The sequence below is a fragment of the Mesocricetus auratus genome, unplaced genomic scaffold (genome assembly GCF_017639785.1).
Source record: "Mesocricetus auratus isolate SY011 unplaced genomic scaffold, BCM_Maur_2.0 Super-Scaffold_100019, whole genome shotgun sequence".
Lineage (NCBI taxonomy): Eukaryota > Metazoa > Chordata > Mammalia > Rodentia > Cricetidae > Mesocricetus > Mesocricetus auratus.
The window spans coordinates 33203404-33229973 of record NW_024429200.1 but is presented as its reverse complement, the minus strand read 5'-3'; the positions used below and the strand labels follow the sequence as shown (position 1 = coordinate 33229973).

Here is a 26570-nt window from a genome sequence, read left to right as displayed (position 1 = left end):
TTTTCTCCTGTTGGTACACATTTAGATGATTTCCAGTTTGGGTCATTTTGTAAGAAAACTTAAGATAGCCGTTCTCATATCTAGCATTTGTACAAATTCCTGGCTATTTTCAAAAACTAGACTCTGAAAAAAAGGAACTGCTGAGTTAAAGGACAGGAACTTGCAGGCAGTTGGCACTTATTATCACACTGTTCTCCAGGAACGATTGTACCAATCTACTCTGCCACCAACAGCGCGAGTACATGCTCTCGCCCCCTTCCAGGGTTAGATTTGCTTCAAATATTTTTCCAGTGTGACATTTTTATGTAATTGAGTCTAGAGGGCTTTCTTCCCCTGTTGCAAATCCTTCTGTTACTTTTCTGACCTTAAAAAGCTAGTCTTTTCTCATTTCAAGACCGAATACCAACGGTTTCTCTCCTGGCTTCTGAGCAGATCTACATTTACCTTTAGGCTTCGGCGTATGGGACAGAGCTTTGTTTCTGTGTGTGGTCTGCCATGAGAGTATTCCAACTCTAGCTTTCTCCCCTCAGTTTCCCGACCCAAAAACCAAGTCCCTCCCCTCCCCACTCTTTTGGATGCAGGTTTTTCACTAAAAAGACTCTAATTTATGGTCGCAGAGAAAGCACGGAGAAGCAGACCCCACCTACGGCTTCAGTTCCGACACGCTGGAATGGCTTCCTGGGGGCAGCGTGTAGTCGGGAGCTGCCAGACACAGCACCCAGAATGCAGGACAGCCTGGCAGCCCTGGTCAGTGGGAGATGGTTCAAGCCCATCCTTACTGGTTGACTTGTCTGTCATTGCAAGATAACAGTGACTCTTACTTGCTACCACTGCATGGAGGGCTCTGTCAAGACAGGACTTTTTGGCTGGATTCTCATTGTTGTTTCTTCAAATTCCCAGGGCACTGCCTGGCAGTTAAACGTATTCGAGAAATACTTTTCGAATGAATGGAAGGCTCAGAATGCAGTATTACTTTTCTCCCAGAGCTTTTCTTGGATTGATGATTATCCTTTGAATTTTCCCCAAATGACCTTTGGAATCACTGTCAGACTGTGAACCCTAAAAACATTCTTCCCTGAAAATTCAAGATCAAACTACGTGAACTACACTACTTGTCAAAAGACAATGAAGGATAATGGATGTTGGCAAAAACGCAGAATACTCCCACATGCCAGTGGTGTAAGAATAGACTGATGGCATCAGAGAAATGGCCCAGTGGTTACAAGCACTGGCTGCTCTTCTTGAGGATCCGGGTTCAATTCCCAGAACCCATATGGCAGCTCACAAACCACCGATGGACATAATGAACAAATCTTTTTTTTTTTTAAGGTAGATCCAACTAAAACAAATAATAAATAAACAAACAAGTGACAAACCATGTTTTGAAAACTGCTGGGCACCGCTAACTGTGCTTAACATACATAACCATAGGCTTATCAATTTCAATCACAAGGAAATCTCCAACAAAATGTATGAGTTGTAACACCAAAAAAAATTTGAAATAGTCACAGTCACTAGATTTATGTCAAAAATGCTAAGAAGAGAAATAAAAAAAGATGTCACCCAACAGCTGGAAACATAATGACTATCACACAGTCACACAATATAGTAATGAGAATAAACTAACTCTACCTACCCAAGACAACACAGATGGACCTGAATAAAGTCAGGGTGGGTGTAGAGCTGGGTGGAAGAGCATTAACCTGCAATGTCTGAGGCCTGAGCTCAAGGCCCAGCTCAGAGAAATAACAAAGACAGACAGAATGCAGACTACGTGACTACACTGTATCGTGGAAGGAAATAACTAGCGAAACTAAGATGTCATGAGAAGTCAACCAGCTACCTTTGGGGATGTGGGAATTGATTAGTACAAGAAGCAAGGAATGAGCCGGGCGTTGGTGGCGCACGCCTTTAATCCCAGCACTAGGGAGGCAGAGGCAGGTGGATCTCTGTGAGTTCGAGACCAGCCTGGACTACCAAGCGAGTTCCAGGACAGCCTCCAAAACCACAGAGAAACCCTGTCTCGAAAAACAAAAAACAAACAAACAAAAAAAAAAGCAAGGAACGTCTGGGTGCTGGTTCCATGGGCACACTCACTCACGCTGTAAATAACAACCATGGAGCTGTGAGCTTATTACCTGTGCGCCAGGCTCAGACCTCAAAAATTCACATTCCCACCAGGTATTTTTGTTGCCTCATTTGTTTAGAGGGGATAAAGATCATCTCTTAAATATGATGGCATGTTAATTTGGATACAGAATATAGTTTTATTCAGTTTGGAACAAGTAGGAATGACTCACTTTGGGGTTCAAGTAAATATGTCAAAGTCTTGGACTCATGGACAGAGGCCAACCATGGTAAAAGCATGTACCAGGGGTGCTGATGAAGACAGCTTGGTTGTCCTTGAGGCAAGGAACAAGGGTCACTGTCATGGGAAGAGACTCCTATGGCTCCCATATGGCTGCCACATCTCTCTGGGAATATGTCTAAGTGACCTGAAGCTTCCCTTTCTTCCAGTTTTTTGAGTGAAGTTTTGTTTGTTTGTTTGTTTGTTGAGACAGGGTTCTCTGTGTAGCTTTGGAGCCTATCCTGGAACTCGCTCTGTAGACCAGGCTGGCCTTGAACTCACAGCGATCCCCCTGCCTCTGCCTCCCGAGTGCTGGGATTAAAGGCATGCGTCATCATTGAGTGACGTTTTAAGATGATGAAACACATGCTTGGGAAGGCCTTCAAGTTATTTTGTATTTCTGTTAACATCACACTGAAGGAGGATAGAGGCAAAAGGACTCTGAGAGGAACCTGTCCCTGTAGTGCCCGCTCCACAAGGACAGGAGTCGCTCCCACTAGCTAGTTGATAAAAGCCTGTGAGTGACAACCTGGGTCAGAACCCTTATCATCCAGCCACCCGTGTTTGCCAGGAGTCACTCACATCCTAGGGTTGAAAGACAAATTGTCCTTGATATCCTCTCAGCCAGAGAATCCCTGTGCTCAGCAGGTCCTGTCACCTGACAGTCTTCACCTTGATTCCCTATTCTAAGGATGGACTAAAACAAAACAGAGAATAAAAACAATAATGGTCGATGTTGGCTGTTATCAGGAATCACTCTTTTTTTAATTGGGTCCACAATATAAAAAGGAAACTGTGCTTGTTAACTGAAGATGTATATTACACCACCCAAGATGAGTTATAATAAATGCTGAGCAAAGAAATAAGTTAGTAAAGTATGTGTGAAAGTGTACAAACAAATGTGACAAATATTCTTTTAAATTAAGGGCTAGCCATGCAGGTCTTTGCTTGATAATTCTACTTCTGTGTGAAACTGTCACAATAAAAAGTTAAAATCCAAGCATCCTAGAGCTTCTATTTGAAGATATTGCTATTTGTTAAAAATGAAAAATTTTAAATAACATACAATTTTCCCACTAACTGGAAAAGGGGGTGTATTTTCAAAAATAATAGCCTAAATTGCTAAGATAAATGGGGGAAAATATACTTCCACATTCCAGCTCAAAATAAAAAGACAAGAAAGCACAAATGCTAGGCTTCTTGCCTAGAATACATGAAGCAGAGTTCAACACTCAGCACCATAAAAATGGGGGTGACAAAAAACCTATTCATTAAGTGTTGTTATAATAGCTAATGAGAGGTGGCAATTAAACAGAAAATTACAGAGAATGACTAGATAAAGTACCACACAACAGCCATAGTTAGGAATATCCTAGTTTTAAAACTTATACAGAAACAGCTATACTTAAAGGTATTCATGTTATATTGGGGGGGGAGCTATATAAGGCAGTATTTTTTTCTCCTGTTAAGAAAAACACCAGAGAGAGAGAGAGAGAGAGAGAGAGAGAGAGAGAGAGAGAGAGAGAGAGAGAGACAGAGAGAGAGAGAGACAGAGAGAGAGAGAGACAGAGAGAGAGAGAGACAGAGAGAGATCTATGTTGAAATCTAAAGTCACTTTTCTTTATGCATCAACCTTCTAGATCAACAATGATAAAAACTGGCTGTAGAAACAAGTTCTTCAAAGAGAAACTAAATGGCTTTCCAAATTTTCCTACAAACATTTCCCAGTGTTTCAGTTGCCAGGCCAATCCTAAAATTCCACATATAGGGGTTGGAAAGATGGCTCATTGGTTAAGAACACCGACTGTTCTTCCAGAGGACCCCAGTTCAATCCCCGGCACCCACATGGCAGCTCACGACTATCTGTAACTCCAGGACTAGGAGACCCAACACCCTCACACAGACAGACAAACATGCAGGCAAAATACCAATGAACATAAGATAAAAATATTTTTAATTACACTGTCACTGTGTGGGGCACCCTCTTCTCCTGCCTAGCCCCTGTCCTACTCATTGTCTATATCAGTAATGTCATCACTCTAGACTCCTATTTCTGTGGATGACAAATCTCATCCACCCCACACTCGAGCTCTGCCCACCCACTGTTCCATGACTGGTGTTTCTGTGCACTCGGGACATATACACAGCAGTCACATTTGCACAGCCAGGCCCCTGCACTCTAAAAGATCAATCAAGGCTGGGCATGGTGGCCCATGCCTTTAATCCCAACACTTGGGAGGCAAAAGCAGCCAGATCTGTGAGTTCTAGGTTAACGTGGTCTACAGAGTGTGTTCCAGAACAACTGGGCAACGTAAAGACACAAAATAAACAGAAAAGACCAATCACTTTCATTCAAATATTCCTTCAAAGCATCCCTGACTAGCTAGCTCATTGCCCACAGCTCCTGCAACTGGAGCTAATGAGATCTCTCCAAAAGGATCATTCTCAAGGTCGGCCACCTCATGGCCACCAAACTACCCCAACCCCAAGCCCACCCTCCCTATGTTTGAACTACTCAGAAAACTGTCAATGCCTTCCCCCTGTTTACTGTCATGGCAGGCTTGTAATGATCATCAACCCCAGCCCTTCTAACTCCCACAATGTTATGCATAGCACCCTCCCAAACATTCATATTTTAAAAAATAAAAATAAAAAAATTGCAGAATAAACAAGTACAACGGGAGAGGTTGTCTCCCAAACCGTCTCCAGGCTTCCCTCCACATGGTCCTCTTCTCCTCTCCCAATGCCTCAGGACCTCGCCACGCTCTCCACACCAGCGTCTCCCTTCCACACACTGAACCCTTGGAGTACGCTTACAGTCTCTTTACCTGCGGCTGTGTGCCTGCAAACCCGCCCTGCACTAAATCCGAGCTCCTAGAGACAGCTGTTTCCACGTTCCTCTTTTGCTCACTCCCCCTCCAAACAGAGCATTCACAGCACTTGATTTCAATCACCAATCTCCTTAAGTTAACATGAAGCTACAGCAAATGTGCTACGTAGAAAATCTTCACCATATTGAGATTAAAACCACCATCGATTGCCTGGAGTCCAGCCTCCACATGCAGATAAAACCTTGGCTCTGACTTTCCCCCAAGAACAGCCTTCAAAGTGGAAGTTTTACCCTGTCATATTACAAACCAAGTACCAACATTCCCAACCATTCTCTAACCATTGCCCAAAACCAGACCACAAAAGTTATGGTTGTTCACGCCGCTTCCTTTGTCTGGAACAAACTTCACAACACCTATTCATTTTCAAGTCCAGTCAAACATCCTTTCTGCACCTTTGCTGACCCTCCACAGGAAGATGTTTTTGGTGCTCACCTAATCTCCCAGCAAATTAATGCTGTATCATGCTTAACAACCACGTTGTGGCTCTGTTTTCTTATATACACATAGAGAAATATTTATTAAGGACAGGCGTCATGATCTATGCATCCTTACTAGATGCCCAACATCTAACAGACAACCTCAAAGCAGGGTGGTCAAATGAGAGCGGGCTTCACTCCTCTCAAAAACACGGGTGAAACAGAAAGGGTGTCCACTTGACTCCTCTGGGAGCCAGCCATCATTTCCCACAGCACCATGACTCTATCTCCAGAGCTGCCAGCTCCCCTGTGACCCAGACACCCAGTGTCCAAGACTCAGAGGAGGCTCCTTCCCGTGCCTCCCAAGCTACAGCAGAATCCTTTCTTCCGCCTAGCTCAGCAGAGAGCCGACTGGGACATTACTCACGGAGTTCTTATTAGAGAGAAAAATCAGGTCAGAAAAACTCATGAATAGGAAAACAACAGAACAGCCGGGTTTATACAATGTTGACTGTTTATCCCTACAGGTCCAGCCTGGCAGCCCCCATGGCGCCTCCTTCTCCTTTTACCCCTTTACCACAACCATCATCTACGCTAGACAGTAAACAAGAGATCCTCAGCGTGCTGAGCCGAGGTGGATTTGTGTTGGTCACACACTATCCAGGCCTGCTGAGGTCACCAGACCGTGTGCCAGATCCAAAAATCCCTTCTACAAACTGCTGATTCGGTTTTCTTCATGTTCCCAGCTCCTCCCCCACATCACCTCAGACTCTAAACCATTAAAAACAAAAATCAAAACTTCACTCAAAAGTCACGTAGTCTCCTAGCTACTGCCAAAGATCCCAAGGCCCGCTTTGAGGTTCATATCTACATAGAAACGCTACCAACGGCTCTTCAGGGACCAGCGCAGAGCTCCTATCCTCTCTTGGGATTTCCTTGGGCCAAGTGGAGCCATCTCTCCCATTCCTAGACATAACTTAAGGAAGACATGAATATCAAACATTGTCTTGGTTTCTATCATTGGGGACCCTTTCCTACCTTACAATATTCTGTACTGGTCCTTCTTGGCTAAAAGCAAATTTAAAGGGGAAGAGAGTTGCGTGGGGGTGGTTTGTATAAGACATGTGTAAACGTCACACATCCATACAAACTTCACTTTCTTTCCTCCTCTGAAAATGTCTGTATTTAAGTTTTTTTGGGGGATCTTTGTGTTTCCTGCGTTTGTTTTTTGCTGACTTGTTTTTTATGTGTATGTCTGTGTGCAGGTGCCTCCAGTGTCCAGAGCATGTCAGGTGCCCTGGAACTAGTTACAGGCAGTTTCGAGCTTCCTGGTGTGGGTGCTGGGAACTGAACCTGGGTACTCCAAAGGGAAGGGAGCACTCCCAACCCTCTTAACCACTGACTACCTCTTCAGCCCATTTTCCCTGTATTTGCATCATCTCAAGCATTTTCCTGAGCAAATCTAAGTAGGTCAGGTGTTCGGCTGCTCACACCAGTTAATTTATTGAAAATAATGTTCCTAGTTTTCATTATGAAGACATTCAAACATACAAAGGAGAGAAATAACAGTGCAATAAGGCTAGTATTCCACTACCTAATTTCAAATATTTTCACACTACTACCCATATCCCCCTCCCACCAAAAGTGAGATTTTAAAGCAAGTCTCCGCTATCACACTGTCATCTATAAATGTTTCAATGTACAACTCAAAAAGGCTTCACTTTTGTTTTGATTTTTGTTTTTTGAGATAGAGTCTCTATTATATAGAACTGGGTGCCCTAGACCTTGCTTTATAGACCAGGTTGGCCTCGAACGCACAGAGCTCTGCCTGCCTCTGCCTTCTAAGTGCAAGAGCTTCAATACAAACTCAAATATCCAACCTGTCAGTGCTCAAGTTCCTTGTTGTTTCTCCCTTCCTCCACACTCATCCATGGTGGGCAAACATTCTTAGACTAAGCCACGATTCAAGTCCTCTTTTTTTAAAAAATATAAACATATTTTTCATGAAGAAAATGAGACCCATGCAATCAGTTTTCTGTATCATAGTCAGTTCACATCGTTTCTGATTGGATGCTTTGATCCCTCTTTCCATCCAGATAAAACCTTGGCTCGCACTTTCCCCAAGATCAGCCTTCGATGCGAATGCAAAGGTTTTACCAGGTATGTTGCAAACCAAGAACCAACATCCCAGCCATCTCTAACCGCTGCCTAAAACAGACCACTAAGCTACAGTATTGCCTCCACACACCTGGCACACTTGGATTTGCACATGCTGTCTCTTCAATGTTTAGAGACCATCCACATATTTCAGTTTTATTGTTTTTACAAAACACGCTTTTCTTTTTTGACTACTTGAGCAAAAAAAAGAAAAAAAAAGAAAAAGAAAAAGAAAAAAGAAAAAATTGAGACCCAAGGAAGACTCATTGTCCAGAACCACAGAGCTGAGGGAGTACAGGAACTAAGTTCTTAGAGTATCTGGGGCACCCCAGTGTCTATGAATACCCAGGCAGTGGAGATACAATGACTAAATGGCGATGGCAACTATCAAAACGAAACAATGGGCTTCTACCCTGGGGAGGGAGGGACAACAATCCTCTCTGGCAGAATGCAGAATTATCAGGATACTGACACAGAACCTGAAACTTCCTAGGAGAAAAGGCACTGCTAAGACCCTTCAGAGACCCAGCCCTCGATAGGTAATGAGTCACATGACTCAACCCTCCAAGTCCTTTTCAGTTGAACTGTATGGCATGAAACTAAAATATAAGCCACAGACAGCCCCATCACCAGAATTCACCTACATGGTTTCCATATATATATATTTAAAAGCAGAATTATAAAGGATCCCTTTCATGAATCCTACATTAAGACACTTTGGGGAATGCTTTTAAATTTTCAACAATGAAATAAAGAGTGGTTTGAAATAATCTTCTAAAGTTATAGGACACAAACTAAACAAGTAACAAAATAGATTCCTTTATACTGACCTTCAAAAATATTGTTTTAAGCTCGGCTGGATCTGCTCTCTTGGTTAAAGCCACCTATAAATAAACATAAAAATGTTTATGTTATTAGAACAAAGCTGAGAAATCAAGCTAGCAGGAGGGAAAATAAACTTTGGGTTAGAAATTAGTAGATTTCATTTTTGCATTTAAAGTACCAAATTGCTCCAGTGTGTAAACTAGACCCCAGATTTTAATGTGGACTCCATGTGGCTTCTTAAATGATAACATTCTGTATGAGAAACCAGAAAAGCCCTTAATATCTAGTGTTCAATGTATAAAAGGGAAAAACAGATTAGCAAACACCTGGCATTTCTAAACCACACCCAAGGGTAACGCATGCTGTCTCACACGGGAATATTTAAACATTAAGTACAACCTGTCTGCCAATCCTGCATAGGAGCACATTTCTTAAAAGTCAGTGAACTTGTAAATCATATTAAGGACCCAAAGGGAACTGCTTCCCACAGCTCTTCCATGAACAGCACGTATACCCACCGACCTAGACAGGCCAAGGAACTTCTCTGCCTCTCCCCAGCCTTAATAAATCATAAGTCTCCAAAGGTGTGACTATTATTCTTCACATTCTAGAAACTCAAGGGACCATGGTTACCTTCCACCAGTAAAATTTGACAGATTAGCTCAGGATAGGTGTTGTGCTTAATTCTCCAGGCCACAAAGTCCAAAAACATCACTGGGAAAAAAGCAAGACAAACTTGAACATGACTGCCCGAGGCCAACACAAAAGAGCCCTTATGTAGAACCAAACAGTGGGCTTATTCAGTGTCCCATCACCCAGTCCTGTTGGCAAAAGTGGTCATAAGACACAGTTCTCAGCAAGCAGAGTGTCACCCCATGATACAACCAAGGCAGGGCCCCTGGAACCACCCCAACACTGGAACCATGTCTCTATCCATGAGGAGATTTATGCAAATTGTTCTAAATCCCTTCTGTGTGCTTTGCAAAGGCTCTTGTGAGTGAGATCTTTGGACAATGGCTTTTCTGTCTCTCAATATGGAACTACCAGAGCTCCTTGGCCTGCCACAGTCAGGGATAAATTTGTTAAGGAGTCACTGGAATGGGAGGTAGTCTGTTTGAAAGCAGCTGGATGGCCACCTTGCTAACACTTGATACTCTTTTCCACTGCAGCTGAATACCTCACACTATCAGTACTTGAAACTGGTGTCCTTTGCCGTTCAATAATGGAGGGAAGATAAGACCGCTAACCAACCCAGCCATGATTAAATGATGCTGCTGACCACTAACCAACCCAGCCATGATTAAATGATGCTGCTGACCACTAACCAACCCAGCCATGATTAAATGATGCTGCTGACCTCCAGGTCGTAGAAGAGGAAGCCCTGTGGGCAGAAAGGTGGAGCTGGGATGAACACTCCTAGAAAAGGCATCACCAAAACCCCCTCTACCTCCACTTCCAGAACAGTCATTCCTCCCACAGTGGTAAATCCTACACTCACGGCAGGGTATTTACTGCGCATGGCAAGGAGAGCTGTGCACATGCTGGCCTAAGTTCCCAGAGGTTTTTTTTTCTTTAATAGGCAAAGAAATTTTCTACAGAATGAACTATGCTGGCTCTCTCTGGACACATGCTTGCACATCTGCTACACATACTATCTACTTTGTATGAACAAAACTGGGCAGTGCTATCCGCACACACTTCCCTGGCCTGAATCCCCATGGCACCATAACTTCCTGATCCCCAAATGTAAATGATGCCATGTTCCTGGTCAGAACTGGACCTCTTTGAGAGAAAAAAACAAACTCTTCACTTTGTAATCCATGCAGGGTCTAGGCACAGGAAAAGGCAAACAATCCCTCCCGGGGACAGTGCTTCAAAGTCATGAGCCAGAGAACGCACCCCATAGTTTACAAAGCATAGCTAGATCCTCACAACAAGTCTGAAAGTCAGGACACATTCTTTTCCTCATTTTACAGAAGGGGAAATCAGGGTGCAGAAGTTGTGTACTTCCTTTCCCTAACCTAAGCCAGATGAAAAGCTAGTTTTGCCCTTGCATTCATGTTTTCTCAGTCTTAAATCTCCTTCCCCCACACAGTAAGCCACTGGCTTCATCATGATGCAGCTTACAGGAAATATACATCACAAGAGAAAAAAAAAACAAAAATGAACACTCTAAACGTAGTTCTCCTGGCATGGCTGGGTCCTCAAATGGTGGTGCATACCTGTAACCCCCATAACTTCAGAGACTGAGGCAGAAGGATCTAGAGTTTGAGACTAGGACAGGTTTCACGGTATGCCCCTTTCTCAGATAAACCAACCAGCTGTTGTGGGATATTTATACACTGTGTGCAGACGTATTGCTGTCGTTGGTGTAATAAAATGCTAACAGCCAACAGCTGGGCAGGAGGTATAAGCTGGACTTCCTCACAGAGAACTGTGGGAAGAAGAAAGATTGAGCGCCAGCCAGACACGGAGGATGTACAGGAGAAGTAAAAGCTATGAGCCACATGGCAGGACATAGATTAATAAAAATTGGTTAAGTTATAAGAGCTAGCTAGAAACAAGCCTAAGCGATAGGTCATGATTTTATAATTAACAAGAAGTTTCCGTGTCATTATTTGGGAGCTGGCTGGCAGGACAGAGAAAGACTCCTTACAACCACTGAAAAACAAAAGGACTTGTATCAGACTGGCCTCTCACAGAGTGCAGGCCTGACCTCTTAACGCACTGGCTGATTCTCTGACTGCATCTCATTTCCATGTCTACACATGAGAAGTCATGGATAATCGCAAGGAAAGTGCTTAGTACCAACAAAGCCCCAAATTTAAAGCACCCAATAGAAGCCATCTATCACCATTTTTGTATTACTTATCCAAATGCATTTTTATTCTACCATGATCACGTGTCTAAATAATGAGTAACCTAATTGGTAACTTAGAAGAGAGAACTAGGAGAGAAAAAGAGAAGACAGGGCTCCTGAAGATACTCACCAAAGCCCCATCCAAACACCAAGGCCATCATAACACATCAATTATCCCCGCTGTTCTCATGGCCTACATAAGGATACTCTTGAAAACAGCCCCAAAGCTGCAGGTATGGTAAGTGGTAAGTGATCACACAGGAATTTGCCTGTGACTGAGGCCCATTGATATCTGTATCATCCTTACACATCAAGAAGCATGGAACCAGGAGATTGGTTTCCTATAAGTCAGCACCAGGCTCCTGGGCCATATGTGTACCTGCCCCATCTAATGCCCGCTCGGCAGACACTAGGTGGCTATCTGAAATTTCCATTTTGGCTTCTACTCACAGCCCCATGTCATCCTCCTCTGCAAAGGAGGCGCAATCACACCAATAACCACACCAAGTTGCAGTGAGACCTACAATGCCTTGAAGGTACACCAATACCCAAGAAGATATTTGCTGGGAAGTTAGCTAGAGAAATGGAGATGTCCTTTTAGGTCAACCCAGGTCAGCTGATCAGTATGTATGCTTCATACCTGAAGAGCATAGAGTTTCTAGACCTAGCTTATTCTTGGGCTTCGGAAAATTCGTCAAACTTGAGACAGTTTGCAGATGGCTCACCTACATGCATACGCACCTTTGAGTGTGTGCCTCTTGTGTAATAGCATGTAAATATGTACAAGTAGTATTCATTTAATTACTTGATGTTATCATTATTACTTAACATTATCTCATTGTTTATCGTCTGTCCTGAAAGACTGAAGTGTAATAAATAGTCTAACTATGACAACAAAAATGGTCCTATGTTTTACATAAATGGAGGAACTGGTTTCCAAATCTAAGAGGGGAGTTCTTTGCAAGTGACTATGAAATATCATTTGATTTTTAAATCAACACAATAAAGAAATTTGTACTCAGGGGATGGGATAGGGGGTTGGTGGGGGCCAGGGGAGGGGGAGAGGTAACTGACACTGACACGTAAAACAAGCTTGTTTCTAATTTAAATTTAAAGAAAGGAGAAAACTCACAAAGTAAAAGAAAAAAATTTTACTCAGTCAGGCATCATATTACAACAGTTCCAAAATTAATAGAAAAAGAAGCAATGGATCACACGGCTATCAGGCCCATATACTTGGAAAGATCTAATAGGATTTAACTTAGAAAGGTAATTTCAGGTATATTTCATAAGTCAATGAGATGATAAAATTTGAGAATCATTAAATATGTAACATACTTTTTTTTTTTTTTTTTGGTTTTTCGAGACAGGGTTTCTCTGTATTGTTTTGGAGGTTGTCCTGGAACTCGCTCTGTAGACCAGGCTGGCCTCGAACTCACAGAGATCCACCTACTTCTGCCTCCCGAGTGCTGGGATTAAAGGCATGTGCCACCAACGCCTGGCGAAATACTTTAACAAGATAAATACTAGCTATACTTATGTGACTAGCTCACCAATAGCATTTGTAAAACATACACAAACCAGGTCTAAATAACGAAACAGTAACAATAGCACAACTTCAGTAACTAGCTTTTTTCATAAAAGGACCAAAATATAACAGGAAGAACCAGAAAGGTGTCTTTCAGAGCAAATGAACTCTCTCATTCTAACAGAAGTTAGAGTTGCCAGGGGCAGGGGAAAGATTCCTACACATAGGAGTATTTTTTTTAATCAGCTTGCTTACTCTGGAATTAAGCCACAGTACCAGGCTCATTAGTTTCACAAATTGCAGTGGCACATACTTGTGCTCTCAAAATAGTTGGTAGGTGTGACAGATGACAGTAGGGACAAATAAGAAATCCAACATAGCTGGGTATGGTAAGCCCAGCCCTTGGGAGGTCAAGTCTGGAGATGAGGAGTTCAAGACCCCCCTAAACACTTAGCAACATCGTTTGAGACCACCTTGAGGTGGAGGAGATCCCGTCTTAGGAGGGAGATAAAATTGGGGTCACTCATCTCAGGAGGTTCTGAAGATGTGAGACCTGGCTGGATCTCCCTGGGAGCTTCCTCAGACCATGCCAGCCTCTGCAAAGATCAAAGGTGAGTGAGACATCAGATCCACACTGGTGACTCCCTTCAGATCAGTGATTCTCAAAGTACCGGCCCTGGGCACTTGCACTCACGTGTACACACCTACATGCAGACGCACACGCATACACATAATTAAAGTATCTTTGAGAAAGTGAAAGGCGCATTCAAAAGCAAACTTAACTTTTTAAGTCCCTGAATTTAGAATCTCTGGAATGTGTATATTATGGTTTGAATATCAAAATCTCTCCCACAAGCTTGTGTGTTGGAAGACCCGGTCCCAGTTAGTGATGGTGCTGGGGGGGCCTAGTTGGAGGCAGTGGTGGGGACTGGGGGACAGGCTCTGGACTGTACTTCCTGGTCCTCCTGTCAGGTGTTTGCTTCCTGAGAGAAGCAAACTCCCACCTCCACAGCCAAGAGCAATCATGTGTCTGTCTGCATCTTTCCCCCTCCTCTGCCTCCCCCCCCCCCCACGCCTTCTCTTCTCTTCAGTGAACTAGATTCCTCAGCCTGGCCTACACAGAGAGTTCTGGGACAGCCAGGGCTACACAGAGAAACACTGTCTCAAATTTAAAAAAATAAATAAATAAAAAGAAGGGAGGGAGGGAAGAAGGGAGAGAGGGAAGGAAAGAAAAACTATAAAAATAACAAAAATAGCATATCTTTAAAAACTATCCGGGGGGGAGAGATGGCTCAGAGGTTAAGAGCACTGGCTGCTCTTCCTGAGGTCCTGAATTGAATTCCCAGCAACCACATAGTGGCTCACAACCATCTATAATGAGATCTGGTGTCCTTTTCTGGCCTGCAAGGCATACGCGCAGGCAGAACATTGTATAGATAATAAATATATCTTTAAAAAACAACTATTCAGAATATTACAATGTGTGGGTGCACAGAGCATTGGCTTGGCGCCAGCAGCAACAAGCCTGCAGTACAGCCATTCCTCAACGGTGTCTCCAAACTCACTTCCCAACGTGAGAAGTCTGTGAAGTCAGAACGATCTCAGGATTGCTTACCCAAAAAAATTACCTGAAATGATTATTTATCTTTGACATAAACACCACACGAGGTGACTCATCAAAAGCGGGTTATCATTGTGTGTATATGTGAAAGTCAGATGTGGCAACAGGAATCAAGGAGCCCCGGAGAACCTGTGTCTGTACCTGAGGGCCCAAGAGTAGTGTAAGACGACCTAAATCCTAATGGAAAGTGCTCCTGAGTATTGCCTAGCAACTCAGCAGCTGCAGCCTAATTCTCTCTTCATCCTCCTGTACTGCAGACTGCGTAGCTAATGTCACGTTTCTCAGGATCCTTTGCAGCTACATGGCCTAGGGCCTGTCAATCAGAACTGTGGAGGGATTTGCAAGGAAAAGACTTGAAGACTCAGGCCATGCTCCTGCTGCTTCTGCAAGCAGGAACCTCTGTTGAAGGTGACTGATTTTCCTGTGACACTGTCCTGCCCTCCCACATCGTGCAGAGCCCATTCTCCAAAACACCCCTCCCTTGGCAGGAGACACCCTGACTGCAGAGGAGGCCACGGCTTCCCTGGTGGCCCGCTCTGCTGTGTGGCTCTGGAAGTCATTTCTAAGAGCTCAACCTCAAGTCTGTTTCTTCACCTACCCAACAAATTCTATAAGCCATTTAATAGCCCGTAATAAATCTCCCTCTGCTGAAACCAGCCAGAGAAGATCCTCCTCCCCACAAGTCAACCCTGACTGATACAATCACTTATTGCAAAAGAAAGTTTGGAATTCCCTAAAACCACAGTGACCATTGCCTGGAGGGAAGGAAGAGGTGTCTCATCACATTTACAAAAATCATTTTTTACTGAAGTCACCCAATCCTTTGGCTCTGGCTTTTTGTTGAGTTTCCTTGGATTCTCATAAGTGAAGAGCTGTAATTATACAAGAAGTGACGGAGGTATAAGTCGGTATACAGACAAAATGCCGAGTTAAGCAGTCTCCCAACCACAACATTTCTGGGCAATCAACCCTCAAAGGTTCCTATCACTCAACAATTCACTCCCAAAGCACCCGAGGGCCCACAAGGGAATTAACTGGCAGGTCACTTCGGGGTGCTGGAGATGTTCATCAGAGCTCAGTAACTTGTGACTGCTGCCGCCAAACATTAAACACCTCTAAACCACCGCGATTAAAACTCTGGTATTAAGAAGCAAAGTGTAACAGTTAAGCCATAGATGGTAGTGTTTCAGCTGTGGACTCTGTTGCACCAAAAAAGCTTTCAACACACTTTCAATTCTCCCATTGTCATTAAGCTGAAGCTAGAATTCCAGTAAATGTTTCCAGGAGGAAAAACTGACAAGAGGCACTGTGAATATTTTCTAAACTACACGCTTTCCTATTTACACGCCCATGCCTTATAGAGCCCGCTGGAGCTGCCAACATTGCCAGGAGTCCACAGCAGAAGCTTGGAAGAAAATCTTGGGACCCTGCCAGGCCTGATAACCTCAGGCCAGTCAGTTAACATATCTGAGTTTTAAATCTGTGCTTACAAAATGGACAAAATGATAAGACCCTACCTTCTCTCTTTCATATGGCTACCTGACACCCAAGTGGAATGAAGAAAAGATATCCTCAAAATCTTCAGCTGTTAATACTGGTAAGGATTAGTACCAGCTACTGCCAAATAAAGCAAGCTGATGACAAGACCGTAAGACACTTCTGCTCCCAAATACAAATGGAAGGTAACAGAGCCCAACACACTGAACTCAAACATATATAACAAAAGATGACAGCTAAAGAGAAAAACAGTCTACATAAAATGCTTTTGGAGGGCTAGGAGCATAGCCCCATCAGTAGACTGTGACTGGCATATACAAAACCCTAGGTTCTGTTCACAGAACTGCACAGGTTCACACCTCTGGGGAGAGATGAGGATCAGAAGTTCAAGGTCACCTCCAGCTACGTAGTGAGTTCAAGGCTAACCTGGGCTACACGAGATGGCTGTCACAAATAAACAAACAAACAAATAATAAAAATGCTATGGAATGTCTGCTGTCTCAGGAGGAAAGCTAGAGAATCAGCCAAGACCAAAGAGCTACCAACAATACCTTCAAATGCCCGGATTGGCTTGTGAAGAATCCAACATCACACTCAGAGTAGGCCACTCTGACTGCCTGTTAGGTAAACTGAAGTGAAAACATCACATCGTCCCATCCGCTCCTACAGCCTTCTTCCTTCTTCCTAATCACTTCCCACATGAGTGTCTGCCTGGCCTAAGTCACCTCTACAGGCCTTGTCTGCTATGGAAGGTGGAAACTGAGCTTACCCCAATGCAGCCAGAGGCATCCGGAGGAGTCCAGACTGCACATGGCTAGCAGAATAGACCAGGCCATGAGAGGAGAGGCAGGAAGAGAAAGAGAAGAGGAAACGGAAGACTAGAGGAAGGTGTTTGGGATGAGGATTTGTTCCAACACAAGAAAGCTGGGCAAAGGATGATGGGTAGCTGGAATCAAAATTAACTTGATTGGTAAAAGTCACTAGACGTCTAAGACACCTGAGTGATTCGCTTGCTTTCTGTACAACGTTATTGTCAGGTCTCAAAGAAACCCTGGATGGGTACCGGTGGCTCCTCTTAGCACTTCTCACTCTGCACCTATCCTAAACCCAAAGGCTGGGCTTCCCTTCCCCTCCCCCAGCTTCTGATTCCTATATAGCACAGCCATTACGCTCACGGATTCTGTTAGCTTCACCCTGGACCTCTTGGTCCTCAGCTCCTCTCTTCATCCGAAACACCTTCTCTCCTCTTCCTCTCACTCTCCCTGTTTCTCTTCTCATGGCCTGGTCTATTCTGCTGGCCATGTTCAGTCTGGACCCTTCCAGATGCCCTCACTCATATCTACAATGAAACCCTTCTCAACCGTACCTAGGAGCAGTCATGTCCTCGTTTTCTTTCTTGTATTCTTTTCTTTCACTGTTAAGAACACTGCAGGCCAAGCACAGGTTGATCTGTCTCAAGTCCGTGCCTTTTCCTCAGGATCACATTCCAGATGGTCAGGTTGCCTCAGATCAGGTTTCTCAACCTTTGTTGTAGGACCCAGTGATCAATCTTTGTGGGTAGGTAGGATTTTAACAACATCCTTAACCTCTTCCCAATAGCATCAGATACGGACAACCAAAACCAGACCTTGTCAAATTATCTCAGGGTGGGAGGGAAAGGGTAAAGGGCATCTACTCAACCCTGAGCTGTCAAGAACATGGTAGCTAGTGCTACTTGCTCACAGGCACACCACCATCACCTGTGAAGGCTAGAACATTCCAGGTCTAATGCAGGCAGTGGAAGACTACTCTCCCAGGGAAAATGACAGACCTAGCAGGGAGTAGCCGGTACATAGTGTATCATGAGGACACATACTTTCACATGGCACATCAGAGGCAGCAGTAAAGTCTTAGGGCTGGATCATTTAGTTTTGGCCACAGCAGCATCCTGGTAGCTTTTACTGGACCCTTAATTCCAGACGAGGCCAAATGACCAATTTTTCAAAGCAGATCTCACGTAAGCACCACTCAAGCTCTTTAAGGTGAAAAGCCATTAATTCAAGTCTCTGTCACTCAGCATCATGGCCTGTCTGATGAACACTACTCTCCAGTATCATATGCTGAACTCAGTCTCAATTTTTTTAAAGCACAGAGATTACAGTATAATTAGGAGCCAGCTGCAATTCTAATTATCCCTCCCAATATAATTTGTTACATATTAGCAAGTGTCAAATTACTACTGCTCCTTAAATGAATAAAACCTGATTGCACTGTCCTGAAGACAGGAAAGCATATTCCTGTTGGGGAACAAAGGACTATAAAAGCATGTGCATGACATATTTATAAAGTACTGAAAGGCCCTACTTAAGCTATCACAAGTTACTAGAGCCCAGGCAACATCATAAAAACCAAAAATGGTTTTCTGAGAGAGAATATCTAACTCCCTGAGTGTAGAGAGAAAGTCAGAAGCAACGGGACAATGGAGAAACTGCTTCCACTAAGTGACACATCTGTTCAAAACTCTGCCAGGCACCAACCCCCCCCCCAAATGAAGCAGAGTCAAACTCCAGATGGTTGCAAAAGAAAAGCTGCATTCTGCACAGCCAAGAGCCCCGTCCTGAGGGCTGTACCTTTCTGCTCAACGGAGCGCTCCGCCTCCCTCCTGCGCATCCCTGGGGCTTCTGATGGGTCTCCAAAGTCATGGCTGGTACTCCACAAAGCTTACAATGCTCCTGGCTCTGTTCTAAGCTTCTCAAATATAATAAACACATTGGGCCTTCCCAGCTGCCTCCCCGCAAACAGATGAAATTATAACACTCTGGTAAATGAGGAAACTGAAGTACAGACAATGTGTTGGATAGTTTTTATGTTTGCTTGACACAAGCTAGAGTTATCTTAAAGGAGGGAATCTCCACTGAGAAAAGGCCTCCATAAGATCAGGCAGTAGGACATTTTCTTTTTTCGAGACAGGGTTTCTCTGTGGCTTTGAAGCCTATCCTGGAACTCGCTCTTGTAGACCAGGCTGGTCTCGAAATCACAGAGATCCACCTGCCTCTGCCTCCCGAGTGCTGGGATTAAAGGCGTGCACCACCACTGCCCAGCTGGGACATTTTCTTGGTGAATGATGGGGATGTGTGAAGCCAGTGTGGGTGGGGCCATCCCTAAGCTGGTGATTCTGGGTTCTATAAGAAAGCAGGCTGAACCAGCCACAGGGAACACGCCAGTGAGTGGCACCCCACAATGGCTTCTGCATCAGGTAACAGCCAAGAGGTTACTGCCCTGTTTTGAGTTCCTGTCCTAACTTCCCTCCATGATGAACAGTGGTACAGAAGTGTAAGCCAAATAATCCTTTCTTCCCCAACTTGCTTCTTCCCCAACTAAGACATAGGTCGAGCACCTTGATGGGATGTCATACAGCACGTGGCAGTCTGGTGAGGAACACAAATCCAAGGTTTGAAGAAAAATATTACCCTACTTTTCAGATGCAGACAACAAGCACCAGAGGGAAAAAGCAAGAGCACTCAGGTCAAAAGAAAGCCTTACCTAGGGAATCTATTGAGCCTTGGGCAGCAGATCAGTACTCATCCCAAGTATACACACGGACTTTGGACTCCCATAGAACAATGTGAGGTGCACTCTCACCCTGAACTCTTGGGGGAGGGTCTAGGCCCTGCCCTGGATGAAATGACAGACTATGGACACCCTCATGGAGGGCCTCACCCTCCCTGGGGAAATGAGGGGATAATGGAGGGTTGAGGGGAGGGCACGGGAGGAGGGGAGGGAAAGGGAGAGGGACCTGGAACTGACTTGTGAAGCAACCTTGTTTCTAATCTAAATTTAAACTTAAAAATAAATAATAATAATAATAATAATAAATAATAATAAAAAGATCATCCAGCATGGATGGAGTGGGTGGCAAAAAAAAAAAAAGAAAGCCTTATATACACAGCAACTCTATAATTACTGAACACAAAGGGGAAATGGTGAGACGCGGCTGGAGAGATGGTTTATCAGTCAAGGGCACTGGCTGCTCCCCCAGAGCAGCCACATCTGAAGTCCAGCATCCATATGGTCCCTTACAACCTGGAACTCCAGCCAAGGCAGTCTGGTCCACGTAGTGAGCCCCAGACTCCAGGCTGCATGGCGAGAAATCTTATTTAGATGTAGTTCAACAATGGTGGAGTCCCTGCCTGGCCTGGGGTTTAATCCCAGCACTACAAAGAGAAGGAAAGAGAGAAAGAAAAGAAAGGGGATGAAAGAAAAGAAAAAAGACAGATGGACAGGGAAGAAAAAATTTCACTTATAAATATATACTAAAATAAAGTGCTTAGAGACGACACTATGGGCTCTGAGGTTCACATTTAACAATGAGGGACAGAAGGAATAAACTACTGACTAGAAACTGATAAGTATTACTGGCTAGACAGGGAGATAAGGCTTAATGACACTACTTCACCTTTGCATATTATGGGAAATATCCACAAGGAGAATTGTAAACAATGCCGATATTCTTTCAAATGTGGAGTCTAATGCCTCTTCCTCCAGGGAGATTTTCCACCCAGCTTCTCCTGAGTTGGTGCCACCTGGACCTCTCTTAGGGCTGCTGCAATGGTATGTTTAAACTCTGACTCTTTCACTAACAAGCGACATAAACTCAGGAGTTTTTCTGGTTTTTTCATCTGTTAAAAGGGAGTAAGAGCCAGGCTTTGGTGGCGCACGCCTTTAATCCCAGCACTCGGGAGGCAGAGGCAGGCGGATCTCTGTAAGTTCGAGGCCAGCCTGCTCTACAAGAGCTAGTTCCAGGACAGCCTCCAAAGCCACAGAGAAACCCTGTCTCGAAAAACCAAAAAAATAAATAAATAAAATAAAATTAAAATAAAATAAAAGGGAGTAAGAGAATAAAGACTGCATGAAAATGCACAGCCCAGGTCAGATCTGGCTTGGTTTGGCAGCAGCCTTTCGACACAATGGACCCGCTGAAGGAATCAGCACAAGACACCGGAGCAGAGACTGCAGCACAGCTCTCCCTGAACCAGAAGATGTGTCCAAGTGGCAGCAGGTCACACTGTTGACCCATGGCACCTGCGATGACTACTCAACTCTCGTTAATTAAACAAGCACAGGTGAAGGAGAGAAAGAGAAATGGAAAAGGGCACTAGAAAAACACACGGGCGATCGTCTCGCCTGTAACACTAAGCGAGAAGGCTGGTTTTAAATGGGGCACAGATGAGAAATCACACAGGCAGAAGCTGATCAGCATAAAGTGGCTATGAGCCAGCTAAGTATCAAGCACCTGAGAGGCCAAAAAACAAGACGCAAACAGGGCGAACAGGGCAAGGTTCTCGCTTCTCTGTCCTCGCAGAACAAATCAATGTGAGAAGACAAACAACCCAGTAGAAAAATCAGGCTAAAGGCCACCACCACACTCCATTCGAGCTGCTGCTGAAACCGAAAATCTCCATGAGCCACGCTGGAGAGAAGACCAAGGCTGAGCTTGGGGGAACTGAGAAGGGAGACGAACAGAAAAAACCCTCCATCTCAAAGCCTACATCAATGGGAAGAAATGAGTACCAAGGTTTACAAATGCAAGCATTTCTAGTTGATAAGCACAGCAGGCAAATAAGCGATCTATCTGAAGGGCCAGGGAATGGTTCAGGCAATAAAGAGCTTTGCCAGGCAAGCTTGAGGATCTGAGTTCCCATCCCCAGCACCCACATAAAATGCCAAATGTGGACACGCATGTGTGCAGTTCCAACACTGCAGTTTGCTGACCCACCAGTCCGACAGAGCAGGTGAGCTCAGGTTCAATGGAGACCATATATCTTTTCTGAGAGCAACCGAGGAAGCATTCCAAGGAAGCATTAACACCCAGCATTAACTTCTGGCCTCCACAAGGGCATACACAAACTAATTAATAAAATTTAAAATTTTAAAACTGAATATGAGAACAAAAGGTAAAAACAACAACAACAAAAAAGTCAGGCAGTGATGGAACACACCTTTAATCAGGCTGCACAGAGAAACCCCATCTCAGAAAACAGAAAACGAGAGAGAGAGAGAGAGAGAGAGAGAGAGAGAGAGAGAGAGAGAGAGAGAGAGAGAGAGAGAGAGAGAGAGAGACTGTACAAATGGCTTAGGGAAGGGTCCCCAAAAGTAGCAATTCCAAGAATATCTGATTTTCCAGTCAAGAATGCTAGAACTGAGCTCTCATTTCTCATCTCTCAAATGGCCATCCCTGCCTGAAGGCTATAAGCAATGTTGCAGAGAAACTCTGGAACCAAACCACTCAGCAGGTAGAAAGAAATACTTATTGGGAAATCAAACTGCCACGGTCATCTCTCAGGAAGTCAGGTCACAGAGGCTGTCTGGATTGAGTTGGAACTGGGGGCTCTGGCCAGAGTCAATTGGCCCTTGGGGAAACGTTAAAGGAGGTTCCTGGATGTTTAAGGGGAGTTCCTGGTGAACAGATACTGCCTTAGAGAGAAACCTTTAGGCTTGTTTACCCAGCCAAAGTCCTTCAGTTTAGGGCAGTGTCACCAGCACTACCATCTTGGGGTTGAGGGTCTTTGGACCTTGCAGCTATATATGAGGGTGTGACTGAAACACAAACCCAGGTACTAATCCATCCTAGTGAACAGCTTTGGATTTTCATGATGGAAATGGCTGACCTCTACCACTTCAGAGTAGAGAATGTCACAGGAGCCTTCATGGGGTACTGCAGGGGACCACTAGGGAAGGGCATGTGTCCTGATCAACAGAATGCAATCTGTCTCTAGCACTGGGTAAACACTAACATTCTAAACTAGCCAAAACAAAAGAGTTACTCCAACTAGGCCCAATCACCAAGCCAAAAAACCACCCTGTAGGAAGGCTGATTCACTTCAAGCCATGCTTAAAGACACAGGAGGGAAAATTATTCCTTTAAGGAGATCATGTGTTTTTTCCTTACAAAATACCCACCCTCGCAGCAGCTATCTGCGGGGTCATTCAGCTGGGTTATGCCTGCCCGTTTATTCACACCAGCATAACTTTCCCTTTTCCTTTTCTCTTTCCCATACTGCCCATGGCCTGGGCATGCTTTCTGAACAGCCCGGAGTTTCTTACCCTTCCTCTGAATCTCCTTCCCCACTCTACCCCCTCCCCACTTCCACCCCATGGATGTTCGTCTCCATCTGGAGTCTCTATAGTTGAGCAGCTCCGGGCCCAATTCAAAAGGCATGGTTCCACTTTCCTCGGCTGGGTGCTGCTAAGATTTACAGCTCGCCCACTCTGGGATTTTTTCTTTTAAACTCTAATAATAATTGTCCTCAAGTCAATCCTTAAAGTACTAAAAGACTAAAAAACCCCAGAGGGAACCCCAGTTGTTAGTAACACAGTAACACCCTAAGTGATGCTCCCCAAAATTTCCAGTAACAATAGCACTAGTCCTCAAGCCACCTGATGACCCTGTAACTTGGAACTAGCTGCAATGTTGTTTGGACTTGTTAGCAATTGTTCCCAACAGTGCAACTGAACTTTCATAATCAAAGGGAGTGTTTGTCAAGGCTTCGCTGTTGGAAGAAGCCTTTCTGTGTTCACCAGGGACTCATCTATCTTCAGACAGTCCAACTCCATTACCGTATGATTAGCAGCTTACTTGTTAATTCCACTGGCCAAGAATAAGACCACTATCAGTTTAAAGCTAAATTTGAAACAAGCTTTAACTAATTAAATACTGACCAGGTAGATGGGTTATGGCCAGGTCCATACCCAAGTTCCTAGAAATGGCCCAGAATCAAGGTTTACAAGGACTTATGAAGGAAAACCCAATCAGGGGCAATGCAGACATCCAGACTTATTTTCAGCCTACATCCAATCAGTGGCCAAGTGGCCTAACTATTTCCTGCCAGGGAACCTCTCACCCACATGTGATCAAGCACATCCCAAGCAGCCGGTCTTGTTTAGGGGAGTGAAAACATGTAACTTGTTATCTCCCATAAACAACAGCCTCCAGCATTTCAGGAACTGTCTGTTCTTGGGCAAAAGGGTTTGCAGATCAGTTTGCTTTGTGGATCTCCTAGGCATAGTAATTAAAATGTAAAATGTCACTTTGGCTCTCACAGCTCTCCAACCTGCATTCTCTTGGAGATCATTTGTGTATTCCCAAACAATTTTTTTTCTTTCTTTCTTTCTTTCTTTCTTTCTTTCTTTCTTTCTTTCTTTCTTTTTTGGTTGTTTTTTGTTTGTTTGTTTGTTTGTTTTGGTTTTTGGAGACAGGGTCTCTGTATGTCCCTGGCTCTGTAGACCAGGCTGGCTTTGAACTCATCCATCCACCTGCCTCTGACTCCCAAGTACTGGATTTAAAGACGTGCACCACCACTGCCTGGCTTCCAAACAATTCTTTATTTTGTTAGCAAATGGAGGGAACTAGCTGGCAATTTTATTAAAAAGTGAAGAAGTTCCCAACAAACCATAAGTACACAGCAAAAACCCTTCCTCCACTCACCTTGCATTGGGTTAGTGTGTCAAAGTATTGAGTAAATCAACAATGAGTCAAGATGCCGTGTGACAGGGACTCTGATGGGTATCAGGGTCTAGAGAAGATCCCTGATCACAGGAGCTTAAAATGTAGCAAGAAATAAAACAGCAAGGATTATGATGACCAAAGCCCTTAGAAACTCAACATCACCTCACTGGCGGCAGCTTGAACATGAGTCATTTTCTGTCCTGAGCTGAAGAGTGTGTCCCTAAATTCTAGTCCTAATCCCATCACTTCAGAATATGACTCATTGTAATGAAGAAAGGTCTGTAAGGAGGTTATCAAATTGATACAATGAAGATGTCCTCTTGCCTGGAAATTATGTATTTACCTCTCTCTTGCTCTCTCCACCCCCAACAATACCCATGCTTAAATATTCATTAAGACCTTTTAATAAACCCCAACAACAAGAGAAAAAGGAGGGGGGAGGGAGGAAGGGAGGACTGGAAATTAGGATATAACCACAGACAACACCACAAAAGGATACAAGAAAATATCCCACTAAGTCAAAGACAGAAGCCACAGGCAAAATCGACCTTGCCTGGATCTTGATATCAGACTGTTGGCCCTCCAAAATTGTGAAAATTAATTCCTGTCATTTAAGCTGCCCAGTCTTATGTACATTGTTAAGGAAGCCCTAGCAAATACATAGATACATTCCAATAAATACACAGTTGTTCCAAGTGAGGCAACTGTTTCTTTCATTCATTTATTTTGTAACCAAGATCAAACACTGCATTTGGCCATGTCTCTTTGGGAGTCTCTTCAACCTTTTTAACTTATAACACATAGGTCAGGCCCACTTTCCATTAAATTCGGATTAAAGTATTTTGGCAAGAACTCAACAAAGAGCTCCTTGGGTACTTCCCTTCGCACCACTTTGGTAGGTACAAATGCTAGTTTCCCCACATGTTTTCGACCACATGGTCCAAATATGATTCCCCATTGTAAAGGTCCTTCACTCCTCTTGTAAGGAGTAAGTCATTTATTTATCATGTGACACTTAGAGAAGATGGAAATTCTACAGGCATTCAAAGGGGTGTAGTATCTGCAGATAATTCTTCCCAGAATCAATTATTACTTGAAAGTTACAGAATAATTCTTGCCTTGTTTTCTAATTCTGACATCTTTTACATTTTCCTACGTGATATCATTTAGTTAACAAAGCTAAAAATAACAATAAAATAGCAAGCCTCTCTGTCTCCATTTGACTCCCTGGAGAAGTAGTAATCATCCATATGGACTACTGTAAGTTTTTTAATCCAATGTTACAATCTATTTCTAATTAATCTGTTTTTGTTTTGGTAACCTAACACATTATAATAAATTTACCTTTTTAAAATTTTATACTAATTTTATTTTCTGTTCATTTATGTCTGTGTGAGGATGTCAGATCACCCGGAACTGGAGTTACAGACAGATGAGAACTGCCATGTGGGAGCTAGGAACTAAATCTGGGCCCTCTGGAAAAGCAGCTAATGCTCTCAACTGCTGAGCCTCTCTCCAGCCCCCTAAATTAACCCTTTTTAAGTGTACAATTCAATGGCATCACTATATTCAAATGTTAGAATCCACCATCACTATTTTATCATCCCAAACACAAACTCTATACCCATTAATAAATGCATATCTTGTTTGTAATATCCATTGTTTTTCTAAGAATGATTCATATTCACGTGTGTGTGTATACACAAGTGCATAAGATACAAGCAAATACATAAGCCTGCATATTTAAAGGGTAAAAACTACTTTTGATACCCATGAAGAGCAACTGTCAATATTCAAACTCAGTAACAAACCATTAGCAAAAAAGCTGGTGAACCTGGATAACATCTGAACCCACTCCTCAAACATAAGTTCAAAATGATCAAGAACTATGTGCCTGCAGGTGAGCCCCAGTGCTTGAGGGGAGCACCTAGTACCACCTAGTA

General features: G+C 43.7%; 1 protein-coding gene across 1 annotated transcript in view; it reads right to left on the bottom strand.

Moving 5' to 3' along the window:
- Positions 1–26570, bottom strand: part of Slc25a13 (solute carrier family 25 member 13) — a 170103-nt gene that overhangs the window by 136243 nt on the left and 7290 nt on the right. The window contains exon 2 of the mRNA XM_005082923.4: positions 8642–8695. Within this exon, the coding sequence (XP_005082980.1) occupies positions 8642–8695 (54 nt within the window). The remainder of the gene's footprint in view (positions 1–8641; positions 8696–26570) is intronic.